Source organism: Ursus arctos, unplaced genomic scaffold (assembly GCF_023065955.2).
Source record: "Ursus arctos isolate Adak ecotype North America unplaced genomic scaffold, UrsArc2.0 scaffold_14, whole genome shotgun sequence".
Classification (NCBI taxonomy): domain Eukaryota; kingdom Metazoa; phylum Chordata; class Mammalia; order Carnivora; family Ursidae; genus Ursus; species Ursus arctos.
In genome coordinates, this window is record NW_026622808.1 from 5,830,721 (window position 1) to 5,844,056 (window position 13,336).

General features: G+C 48.7%; 1 protein-coding gene across 2 annotated transcripts in view; it reads right to left on the minus strand.

Moving 5' to 3' along the window:
- The window catches only part of MYOCD (myocardin), a 98,275-nt gene that overhangs the window by 21,450 nt on the left and 63,489 nt on the right, over positions 1–13,336 (minus strand). For both annotated transcript variants that reach the window (XM_044391805.3, XM_048227181.2), the window contains 4 exons: positions 10,838–11,013; positions 8,207–8,332; positions 2,859–3,112; positions 1,192–1,345 (listed from right to left, as the gene is read on the minus strand). In XM_044391805.3, the coding sequence (XP_044247740.3) occupies positions 1,192–1,345; positions 2,859–3,112; positions 8,207–8,332; positions 10,838–11,013 (710 nt within the window). The remainder of the gene's footprint in view (positions 1–1,191; positions 1,346–2,858; positions 3,113–8,206; positions 8,333–10,837; positions 11,014–13,336) is intronic.

Sequence of the window (13,336 nt, forward strand, 5' to 3'; positions counted from 1 at the left end):
AGGCTTTTCGGGGGCAAGTGATGAGGTCCTTCGGGGGAGGGGAGAGTAATAGGTGGGTGGAAAGCAGGCGACCAGACATTGAGGGGAGCAGGTGTGCTGACACATTAGAGAAGGTGGAAGCACTGCAACTGTCTTCAGTTCTTCTGTAAATAGCGGATGGGTGAATCCGACAATCGTGAGCACCGCTCTGGAATGCTAGGTTCAGCTCAAAGCCAGGATCGTTTCAGTGAACTCAGATCCCTGCGGTCTGTGACTCAGAGTAAACTGCCCCCCCCCCCAGCATTTAACACAGCACTGTCACATTTCAGGGGAGAAGTTCTCAGACTTGGGGATTTCACAGAACAGTACGTCATTTCGGATTATGCAGCTGACGTCGGGTTACCAACATTTCATCTTGTTCCACAAGACTAACATCCTTATTTAATAATACCCCAACTTAATACAAAGAAACAAAAGTCTACCAGCAACATTCGACTTCCACCCACTACTGTCATCATTTCCAAACAGGATCTTTCTTTGGATTCGAAACATCAGGAGGAAATAAATACTTTGAACAAAGATCGTCAAGGTATGCTGAACACATTTATGTCAGATTTATGAAAAGCCCTTTACGCGGTTGTTTTTCTCATTTCGCCAGAGACCGGTGAAAGTTCATCACGGAATTGACTTATGCCTTAGAACGTTCTGGAAGCCCACATCAATCTAACAGCTACTCTCTGCGCTACGCTCTATCGTGTATATACGATTCCATCGGGTTCTCACAAGAACTCACGTATGCAAATGAGCAATCTAAGATGCAGAGAAATTAGGAAACAAACCCAAGGTCACAAAGCCTGTGAAAGAGCTGAGTTGGGAGCCCAGGGTCTTCTGCTCTATTGGGGGGGGGGGTGGTGCTCAACCACAGCAGTTAAAATTTTATCATCTACTTGAGTCTCCCTATACCTTCTCCCTCCCAATGTTTTATTCAAGAAATCAGTTGGGGAAAATGTTGTGAAAAAGCTACTGATAGACCTGCTGGGGCACCTGGCCGGCTTAGTCGGTGGAACACATTACTCTTGATCTTGGGGTTGTGAGTTCAAGCCCCACGTTGGGTGTAGAGATTACTTAAAAATAAAATCTTAAAAAAAATCTACTAATATCTTTGTTGAAGGATAGGAAGTAAGGGAGGGAGGGAGGAAGGAAATTCCATACCTTCAGATCATCTAGGTTTGATGGCAGTGGGCCTGGTTTGAGAGAAGAGACACCAGTTTGTCCAGAAAAGCTGTTTTTGACAGGAGACAAAGGGGTATTGCTCAGTGGTGCTGAAGTAGAGTTTGCATTTCTGACCATCTGTTCACTTGGCTCCCTGAAAAACAAACAAAAGAGAGGCACTTAAAATATGGTCAAAAAGTTATATGGGGGTATAGTTCCGTGATTTACGATAAGAAATGACATCTTTGGTCCTTGTCCCTCTTTCTGGCACAGAGCTCCTAAAATCCTTGGAATCTCCTAAGTGATGACAGCCACAGGGGTGTCATCTGCTGTTAGCCAGGCAACTCTGCGAAAGCCCCTAGGTCACCAAGGATAGGGACTGGTGGCCTGAGAACCAACCCTGTGATTTGAGGTTGACATTTTCAGTCCCACCCCCCGACCTCAGGGGAGCGGAGCCAGGCTGGAGGTTGAGTCATTCACCAACGGCCAATGATTTAATCACTCATACCTGTAACACAGACTCCCAGCACCTAGAAGAGTGGAGTTCAGAGAGCTTCCCGATTGGTGAACATGTGGAGAACAAGGAGCGTGGTGTGCTTGGGGTGGGGGGCATGGAAGCCCCTCGCCCTCTCCCCGCCCCTTGCCCTGTGCCTCTCTTCTACCTGGCTGTTCCCGAGTTACATCCTTCATAATAAACCAGCGATCTCGTAAGTCAAGTGTTTCTTTGAGTTCCGTGAGCCGCTCTAGCGAATTAATGGAACCCAAGGAGGAAATCGTGGGAACCTCGGATCTATAGCCCTGTCAACCAGAAGCCCAGGTCACAACTTCTAGACTTGTGATTGGCATCTGAAGACTCCCCCAGTCTTGTAGGACTGAGCCCTGAACCTGTGGGGTCTGAGGCTCTCTCTCCAGGTAGGTGATGCCACAATTGAGTGGGGTGGCAGGGCACCCAGCTGGCGAAGTGGGGAGAGCCTCCCCCACACACTGGAATTGGGCGGCCAGAACCCTTCGTGGGTAGATTTGCATTTAGACCAGGTCACAAGCTAATGGCCTGCCAGGATCAGGCAAGAAATCGATCAGCAGGAGAAGCAGGGCGAGGACACCAACAGTGCGGGCTCAGTGCCAGTGACACTCCAGCTGAGTTCTGGGGAGATGGGCGGGAGCGGTAGACACTGTAGCCTAGGGGAGAGTGTCCTGTGGGGGTAGGACACCCCTCAGAAAGCACGGCTGTATTTAGCACTCAGCATCACTGCCAACTTGACCTGAGGCTGAGCAGAAAGGAACAGGCGGGGCAACCCACACCCCAACTTTAGAGTTGAAGGGAATGGCCCATTTAAAAGGTGACCTGCCGTGGGGTCAAATGTCAGGGTCCCGGAGTCAATCTTCGGGGATGGCTGTCACTCAGTGACTCAGCGCTCTCGCTTCCTAAAGCATAAGGGCCGAGTGAATCTGAGACACGGAACCATTCTGAGATGCCTTCTCTCTGTTGCTCAGATGTGGGCGTGGCTCCCAAACAGAGCCCCATTCTAAACCCAGCAGACGAGGATGGGGTGCCATCGGGGACCCGCTGGGTGCCCAGCCGCCGGCCCCAAGTACCTCCGACACAGAGGAGCCCTCCCTGGTGGGCCTCCGCTCGCCCCCCGCCGCCCTGGGCCCTCCCGACCTACTTGAGCTGAGCTTGGTGAATGCCGGGATAGCCGAGCCGGTGCTGCTGCTGCTGCTGCTGCTGGCTCAGGATCTGGAGCTGCAGGAAGAGCTGCTGCTGCTGCAGCAGCCGGGCGTAGGCCGAGTCCATGGGCGGAGGCGACTTCTCCGCCTTCTGGTCTGGGGGGATGTACTGGTGATACTTGAGCTTCTTCACCTTGGGCTTGGGGTCCTTGGGCTTTTTGTGGCGGTTCTTACTGTCGCTCAAGGACTTGGCCTGCAAAGGGGGTGAAGAAACAGCACGTGCTTGGGGGGGGAGGTGGCGGGAATGGCTGGATGTCATGGCTAGATGGCGAGGAGCTTCTGTTAAAACGGGCATTCTCGAATCCCAGGGATGCACTCTAGCAAAGGCACAAGGTGCAAAGAGATTCTGGTGCATCAAGATACCTATTGAACGGACCTGTGGCAGGTGCCTCTCTCTGGAAGGGGGGTCATGAATCTCATAAGGGGCTCCAGGAGCATTTCCTTCCCAGCGCAGAGTAAGATGGAAGCCTGCGTCTCGGCTGGGACACTTCCCTCAGCTAAAACCAACAGATGGTCTAAGAAAGGACTCGGTCTGATCTTGAGATGGAGTCATAAGGACGTTCCTTCCTACGTATACACGAAATCACCTTTAGCGAAGCACTCAGTAAATTGACTTATTAATGACATCACCTTGGATGAAATTAAGCTTGTCTTTGATGTGGATTTTTGCAGCTTTGGGCGGAAAAGTAAGATAGCCTCCCGCTCCCACCAACACCCCAAATACGGATGTAACCCCAGGAACTGACCCCCTCTGAGATAATGATACTTGACTCGCTATGAGAAGGGTTAGCCACCCACTGGGACCCTTCTAGAAGCTTCCCATGCCAGAGCGTGACTTGGACACATTGAAAGAAGTCAAGGCTACAGGGTAGGAAGTTAAGACCAATTTCCGAACATGGTACAAGTACTTTGCTACAACTCCCTTACCTCACCGGGAAGTTGAGGAAAATACTCTTACTTTTTATCTCAGTGACCAATACGATGATTCCGAAAGATGCTAGTGACAGAAGAACAGGTCTCAAAGGATTATACCTATGCTTATAACCTGCTCCTGAAATCAGAAGGCCTCCTTATTTCAGGAGGCAGTAGTCCATACTGTCATCAGTTGAGAAAAAAATCTTAGTTTTCCAGCCCTGACTTTAATTAGAGAAGCCTGAAGTGAACATAGATGTCATGACAAGCATCTTGAGGATTTGGGAAAAAGGTGCAGGGGGAAGTGTGATACCAGCAGCATCCAGGAGAGGGAGCTCGGGAACACCTGGCAGGCAGGTTCCCACAGGGCAGCTTCCCCATTTTAACCACAAAACACACGTCTGAAAAGTGACCTATCCCAAGGAGTCTACAACTTGTATTTCTCTGACTCAGCGTATCCCACCACCGAAGCTTCTTTTGTGTTTTCTCAAGGAAGCTTCTTCTCGGAAAGTAATAAATAAGGAGCACAAGAATTCCCGTGTGCTTGGTGGCTCCATTTCTCTCTGCTCCTTCATCGATTAGCATTTTGGTTAATTAATCAGGCTTCAGCACTCACGGGAGAATCTCTGTGGGGCTCCTGCCATCGGGGGCCCTGCTTTGCTCCAGCTCTGCTTCTGTTCCCACCTCCCCCCACGACGTGCCTCCTCGTCTGGAGGAGCTGATGGCCGGTCGGGAATGGGGAGTTCTTTCTCCACGTTGCCTTAGTACAGGAACGCTGAGCATTCCAGAAGTTACTCAAATTGGATACTTTCTCTGGAGAGTGGAAGGCAAAGTCTATTGAACCCATGGAACCCGGATTCCATGGGACTGTATAGTTTTATACTCTTTTTGAAACCAGATGATACAAGGTTGTAAGTTTGTAAAAACGGTTTTGGTGTTTTTCTGTTTCTTTCTTTCTTTTCTTTCTTTTTTTCTTTCTATTTTCTGCCTAGAACTGCATGGCTAATGGGAGGGGAGCACGTTCATCTCTCTAAAGCAGAGGTGGACACAACATCCAGTGGTTTAAGACCCAGACATGGATGTGTAGAGCAGGTTAGTGTAATGCAAGAGGGCATGGCGTGGTCTGTGGCTAGAGGGTCCGTGACTCTTTTGCAAGAAGGCATCCTGATTCAAACTAGCTCACACCCTGGGCCTGCCCCACAATGTACCACCCCAGCAGCCTACAATCAGTGTGCCTGCCCTGCCCTGCAAGACAAAGTCCAAAACCCCCTCTGCCAAAGAAAACCTTTCACCCAACTGCCTGACCCCTCCCACACAACAGCTTACCCCTCTGGCCTCTCTTCCTCGCAATTTCCTGCAGTCTGCAATTCCCTCCTGCACCTGCTACCCAACTCGGGCTCCTCCTCTGAGTCTGGCTCCCACCCCGGCTCCCCTGGGAAGCCTTCTCCAATCCACAGGGAGGTCTCTTGTTTGCAGGTCTCATATGGCATGTCGGGGCTGTCTGATAACAGTCGCACCACTGCGTACCTGGCTCAGGGGGTGGGGGAGACTGATGTCCAGCCCTTGTTTTGCTTCCTACACTACTGGCCCTGATGGAGGCAGTACCCTATACCCTGCCCCGGGAAAGGGGGCCCTCTTTCTGTATCATGGTAAAAGACAAGTAACAGAAAAATCACCCCAGTAACGATTTTAAAGTATACAACTCACGACATTGTGCAAGCGTCATCACTATGTAGCTCCAGAACCTTTTCATCACCCCAAAAGGAAACCCCATCCCCATGAAGCAGTCCCTCCGCATTCTCCTTCTTGTGGTCCCTGGACACCACTCATCTGCCCTCGGTCTCCATGGACTTCCCTATCCAGGATATTTCACATAAATGGAATCCTACACTATGTGGCCTTTTGTGTCTGTCTTCTTTCACTCAGCATCATGTGTGAAGGCTCATTTCCGTATCAGACTTCATTCTTCTTCATCTCAGAATATCCCATTGTGTGGCTATGCCACACGCGGCCCCGTCCTTCAGCTGCTGGACATCTGGGTTCGTTCCAACTTTGGACTATTGTGACTAGTGCTGCCATGAATATTCACATCCAAGATCTTGTCAGAACACCTGTTTTCAATTCTGTGGGGCATATACCTAAGGAGAGGAATTTCTGGGTCATATGGTAATGCTAGGTTTAATTCTTTGAGGAACCACTGAGCTGTTTTCCGAACTGGATGCACCGTGTGTGAGAGCTCCAATCTCCACATTCTCAGCAATGCTTGCAAATTTTCCAGTACAGCCGTTCTAGTGTGTGTGAAGTGGTATTTTGTTGTGAGTTCGAGTTTCACTTCCCTGATGACTAATGACCCTGACCACCTTTTCATGTGCTTATTGGCAATTTCTTGATCTTTGGCGAAATGTCTATTTGGGTCCTTTGTGGCACGTTTTCCTACCCGCTCACAACACTATATAGGTTAGCAGCTGTGATACTGAATTAGGCTATAGGCTCCTTGAATGCAGGAATCATGGTTTTTGGCGTTTTTTTTTTAAGATTTTATTTATTTTGAGAGAGAGAGAGCGTGCGAGCATGAGTGAGGGGGAAGGACAGAGGGAAAAGCAGAAGCAGGCTCTCCACTGAGCAGGGAGCCCGATGGACACGGGGCTAGATCCCAGGACCCCACATTCACGACCTGAGCCGAAGGCAGATGCTCAACTGACTGAGCCACCCAGATGCCCCAGGAATCATGTTTTATTCAGCTTTGATACATACCTTCTAGAAGCCGGCACCGAGGACACCTTTCCCTTACGTAGGATTTTACAGTATTTTTGGGGTATTCTTGTGTATTCTCTCAGTGGCCTCATAGGTACCTTACAAAGTCTATAGGGCAGAGATGTTCCCCCCCAAGCTGGGCTGCTTCCTTCTTTGAGAAGCCCTGTAGTATCCTCTTTATTTAGAGATGATGACTATGGAACAACTGAGAATTCATAGACATTGACCCATCAGCAGGGAGGCTGGTTCTTCCATAAACAACCAGTCCTTCTAGATCAGTTACATATCACTCCTGCTTTTCATTGAAATTAACCTGTCCTTCCTCCGAGCAACTATCACGTTTCCTTAGTGCACGGAGGCTGAAGGAGGTGCTAATCTGACTTACGCAAAATTTAAACACGTTGGTAGAAAGAGTAATAAAATTTCTCTTTGTCCCTGACAGTAGAAATAACATGAACCATCTCCTTCATCCACCCTCAATGAGCAAAGTTCATCAACAGTCATGTAATTTCAAAGCTGTTGGGATGAGTGAATTGTAAGTGAGGTTTAAGCTACTTAGTGAGAGAATTTAAAGCAAGGCTTAGGGACATTTACAGGAAACAAAGTCATGCCTTCCACTTTTGTGTGTATGTATGCAGTGGAAGGACTCTGGGGCTGTTCCTTTAACACTGATTCTTAACTTATGATCTTTTGAAAATATTTCATAAAGAATATTTCGTATTTCATAAAAGACATCTCAGCTGTCATTAAGTGGTGGCCACAGAGCTGACATAACTTCCTCCCAAACTGATGAGAAGTTCTTTGGGGTAGGGGCGCCTGGGTGGCTCAGTTGTTGAGCATCCAACTCTTGATTTTGGCTCAGGTCATGATCTCAGGGTCGTGAGATCGAGCCCCACATCGGGCTCCATGCTCAGTGGGGAGTCTGCTTAAGAGTCTCTCTCTCCCCCTCCCTCTGTTCCTCCCCTCCTCTCTAAACAAAACAAAACTAAACTAAACTAATAAGTTATTTGGGATAAAATATTATGAAGAAGACCAAATAATTATTAGCAGGCAGCTAACTGGTAAGAGGAGAGAGTCCTCTGTGAACTATTAAGTACAATGTGGAGAGAAGTTAACCAAGAATTTGCTCTAATGCCTATGGTCTACTGTGAAGGCACCCCCTCCCTTTATCTCCAAAGGGAGCTGGGCTTGAATGACTGAGGTATTACATGACGCAAAGGCTTCATTCAGATCTGCTTCCATTGCATTAAACCCAACAGCCCCCTCCCCACCTAGTCGATGACATTTACAAATCCTGTGTGCATTCCCATCAGCTGCATGTGTCTCTAGGCTGACCCTATGAAGTCTTGTAAGTCAGGCACCTGCTGGCTGGATTCCAAAGAAATGACAGCACATGGGTTTCCCTTCTGTGGGGAAGATCCACTCTGTGCCTACACAGATAACAGACTCTTGGTCCGCATACACGGATGGCCCCTTTCTCTCCTCCTGACTTGCAATGCTCCCTGCGGACTGAGCCTACACACGGGTCCGTGTGACTCTCCTCATGTCGCCACACCTCACTCTGAGAGCGCTGCTCCCAGAGAGCACTCAGGTAGGTGCTGGGAGGCTGGTCTGTCCCTACCTTTACGGCAGCGTGCACAGCGATGGCGTTGCCGAGAGGGCCGAGCCCCTGCTTCCCCGTGTCCGACTGGTTGCTGGGCTGGGAGGCTGAGTCTTTCCTGTCATTTTCGGAGCCAGAAGAATGTTCCTGAAACCCAAATTTCAGCATGAGTAGGACACAGGAGGAAAAACTGTATGACGCAAAAATAAAGTAGAGCCCCCCTTCCCCCCCACATACATTGCTCTGTTTTTATCTTAACTTCATATCCAAGTATATATCACATGACCTCCCTGGGGAAAGGAGTCATATATATATATATATATATATATATATATATATATATATACCATAAAATTTGTCAACCAACTGAGGTCACTTTTGAGAGATAAAGGGGTGGTCATTCGTCATTATTCCAGAAGACAGGAATAGAAATGGCCAACCCAGACAGCTGGTCATCTTGTGTGAGGGTTTCACCTGTGACGAGGTCTACCTGTTGGACTTGATAAGGAGACCAATGAAAAACAGAAAAGGGAGGCACAGGTGTAGGAATTTGGGAGGAGAGTAGGACCAAAAAAGCCCCGATAAAAACAGTGTTAGCAGATGGAGGGAAAATGCATGTGTGTGTTTCTGGGTATATAGGTTTGTGAGTGTGCATATGTATGTACGTATATGTTTGTATGTTTATTTGTGTGTGCATGCGTGTATGCGTGGGTCTGCATATGCGTGAATGTGTCTGTGTCTACACATATGTGTATGTATGTGCATATGTGTACGGGCATGTGTATGCATGTAGGTGTACATTTGTGTCTATATAGGGCTGTGTGCAGGTGGTATCATGAACAGCCTTTATGAGAGACATGTTTTAGTATGTGGAAGACTGGGAAAAAGGAGTTACTAACTTCTGTCCCTCTCCTGCAATCCGATACCATGGCCACAAGGACAGGGACTGCTCACGCTTTCCCCCTGGAGCTTCTCCGCCCTTTCCTGAGCGCTGGCACCTGCAAAGGTCTGTAGAACCCTTTCCTCTTGAGCCTCAGTGGCCTGGTCCTCTCCCTGGGGCTGCTGGGTGCAATGACAATATGATTTTTGCCCTGGGCCGAGCATCCCCCCCATGCTCGTTCCCTCCGACCCCTTCTCCTGGGGGAAGCAGAGAAGAAACGTCTCCCAAAACCATTCTTCAATCAGAAGCTGAGGAATTTACCATCAGAATAATAGATACAAATGATCCGAAACACTGCTGGCTGTTGTCAGAGAAACTGGGCTGCAAAGACCAGCTGTGGCATGCAGGGAAAGGGAACGCGCTTCGATTATAAACCCGTGCACGATAAACGTATGGATAATCCGGCCCTGCTTGTTACCGCCCAGTTTCCTCCCATTGCACAGTTCCTTCTGGGCAGGCCCAGCTTTGCTCCCTTCGTGGCACGAAGGGCGTGACGACGACGAGGAAGTAGCGCGGTTTCCAGAACAGGGCTCTGGATGATCATTACCCAGGCTGTCCCTGATACCCGTATGGCAATTTCCAGCGTAAACATTGTTTCAAAGATGTCAATGTCAACGCGTCACATAATTCCCATGAGGCCAGCAGGACCAAATGCTTCCTAAGAGCCGGGTTCTCTGCGGAGGGCGTGGGTGGAAGACTCCCACCTTGCTGCCCTACCAGTGTATCTGTTTCCCCCTTGCGTATGAGTGCGTGCGTGCGTGCGTGTGCGTGCGCCCCCGTGCGTCTGCGCACGTAAGCATGCGCCTGCGCGCTGCTCCTAGGGGCTGCACGAATACCTTCGTGCAAGGCTGAGGGAAGCCCCCATCGAGCCTCTAGGTGGCTTTTAGGGCGTGGAAACTCCAGGGGTGGGGAATCTGCAGCGTCTGGAGACCACACAGCTGCCCAGCCTCCCAGAGCCTGGGTTCCTCCTCCGTCAGAAGGCAGCCGACGCCACCTGCCCCGAGGGCGTTGTGGCATCTCAAAGAAAACACCTGGGAAGTGCCTAACCCCGTCTCCGGCAGAGGGTGAGCACCTCATAGGTGCCAGTAGCCACTATTAATCATTTTTCTTATAAATGTGCTTTGAACAGTATTTGCAACATACGTTCCTCACATCTCGGGGGTCTGTGGATTTGTCCGGGAAGGGGTGAGTGCTATTCTCGGGTTAGGGCTGGATGTGGACCTTGCAGTGGTCTGGCAGGTAGAAATCTGTAAGGGTAGAACCATCTCGGGGCTCCCTGCTATGCAGCCAATCAGCACCTCCCACTCCGCACTCCCCCAGGACCCTGTAGAGATGCCTCCCTGCGTGGAAGGCCTGCGGGCTTTGAAATCGGTCCTGCTCTGTCACATTCTATCCGGGATATCATCGGTGACTCATCTGATCTCACGGAGTCTCTTTTTACCTTGTCCATAAATTTGGCAGATAAAAGGCATCCACTTGGCTGAGTAGACGCTTAAAGAGTAAGTCAAAGGGTATAGTCCTGACGATTCTCTTTCAGGGTTTTTTAGAGGTGTTGGCCACTGCACACGGGTCCCTGCACTGGATGGGGGCAAAAGAGGCACGAAGTTCAAGTGCCATCAAGAGACATCTCTAGGGTCTCCAAGCAAAACCAAAGTTGGCGGTGTGCTCTTAAGCCCATGATGACATGATAGGCTGAGGTGGGATTTGTTTACCTGGACTCCTCCTAGAGGACCTGCCGAAGGGGTCTCTGAAGCTTTAGTGTCTGCAGGGGATCCCGCTGAGCCCTGGGGGTCTTCAACTCGAGCCTGGTCCGGAGAAAGCCCATCACTGCTGCTGTCCTCTTCGAAGGCAAACGCATCTGCCGATTTGGAGAAACTCACTTGGTTACCTGATGGGGTAAAATCCATAATAGGGTCAGTGGCTGAGGCCCACCAAAGGGCTTTCTGGAAATGCTTCGCTGTGTCCTCCCTACCAGGAGCACACATCTATCTGCTTCGATCTGTTTCTAGTGCAAGGTAAGAGCGAAGATAGGTTTTAGCTTTATGTGGCGTCTCAGCTATTTATTCCAAATGGGAACTCGTGTTTCTAAGAGGGATACGTCGGGCTGGAAAGAATGCAGGTCATATCAAAGGTCTCCCATCGCCTGTTCAAGTTTATCTTCAGGTTTATTCATTCTGGCACATTTTCCATGTGAGACCTGTTATCTTTCTGAAACACAGTCAGGGAAGATGAAGGAAAGAAATGGGCCACTGGATACAGAATGAGGCCGAAGGAGATCGCAGTGGGAGGATGCCCATCTCCCTTAGGTTCTATGACAAGACAGAGAACTGAGATGACAACGTGCCACTGGCATCACGCTCAAATATAAAGCAGGGCACACAGCACAAAGTGTTTCGTGAACCGCCCTAGTCGGGATAAGCCAGATCTGTTACTGAGTCTAAATTCCTAAATGTCAGAATTAGCTCATGTCACCAGTGTCAGAAAGCCCCTTTCAATGAACACACAGCTGTTTATAAAAGCCATAAAAATGTCCCAGACCCTGCAGTGTGATCTTTTAAAATTGTTATTATTTGGATTTTCTTTGCATTCCTCCTATCTCTGTGTCTATTTTGGAAACCCTCAACAGCTGGAAAGGCAGAAATTCTCCCTCAGCAGCCTGCGTGGCCTTTGGAGGGGACTGGGTTCATCAGCTTGGGGAAAGGGGCTATCCAGTCAGGTGGGACTACAATGACATCCTTATATGTCCCTTATGGGTGGGTTTTTTTTTTTTTTAAAAACATTGCTGAATTGTATCTGGTTTATTATCCAGCCGCACGGTACAAAATGTGCTCAGGCCCCAGCAACCCTTCTCAGCCGATCCCAGGCTCGGCTCTTCTAAAGGAATTCAGGTATTATCAGGAAGTTTCCCAGCCCGGCATTCTGCAATCACACGGACAAGAACTTTTGACTCCTGCTTTGGGCAGATAAGAGAGGGGAGCTTTCGCGCAGAGATTGGAAAAGCAGCAAGGAGCGGCAAAAAATGGAACAAGTGTGGTTTGGGGCTTGTCATCACCACCCCTGCTGGCATCTGTCACGGACCCTCCAGACATCCAAGTGTCAAAGCAGGAAAGAACCAGAGAGGACAGGGCAGGTGGAAATTCCAGTCGCTGCCCCCCCATCCCCTCCCGCGGGGCAGCCCGCTAACCTGGAAGGACTTGGGGACCAGCGTGGCTGCTCCACAGCCTCAAGGACTGTTCGTAAACTCATGATTGCTTTTCTATGATGGTAAATATAACAGTTACTTACCAGAACCATTCATAGCATATGAAGATGCCTAACATATATTCATCCCACTTCCTCTTAATGATTTGGTGCCTCTTCTAGATCTAGTTCTATGCATAGAAGGAAACAGGCACAAAGTATCTCATTTAGACAGCACTGGTGAAAGACCTTCTGAAACCTGCTTTTTTCTCACTACAATGTTACTTAGAGTCCTTTCCTTGGGAGGACACAGGGATACTTCTCAATGAAAAATACATCATATTTTTTTCTTTTCTTTTTTCTTTCTTTCTCTTTCTTTCTTTCTTTCTTTCTTTCTTTCTTTCTTTCTTTCTTTCTTTTTTGTAACAGTTACCCAGTATTCCACTGTATTACTGGAAACTTATTTTTCAACTTCTACTTTCAGAGGTGTCCTTTTTTTAAACTATAAAAAATTTGAAATAAGAAAAAAGTACAGAGAATAATGTAGATCTGTTTACATATTACTTGAAATAAATAAATTCTAGCCTTTTCGGATATTAATGTCAGCAACCCACTTGTTTCCTATGAGAGGGGTTTTACTGGGTATTTGATAAATGCGAGCTTTTTTCTTTGAGAGCAAGGGTCACTCCTCCCCATTCAGTACTTGCAAACACTTCCCTCTCTATTTTAAGAGTCCAGTCTTACGCCCTTCCCTTCTCTTACAGGGAACCCTGCGCTCCACAAATAAACCTTATTTGTCACTGAAATTTCAAGTCCTACTTCTGCTGCTGGAATTAAAGGCTTTGTCCCTGTTCAAAGGCTTACCTGTGTTATTAAGGAGCAGGGAGACACGGGAGGGCAGTGGGGGCCGTTAAGCCTTCCCTACCCCAGAAATCACAGCATTTTGTTGGATATGCTCTGCTTGTGCCCTGAGCCAACATCCCTTCCATCTACAGAGAGCCCTGCATGTGAGTGTGTTGGCCCCTTAGGGC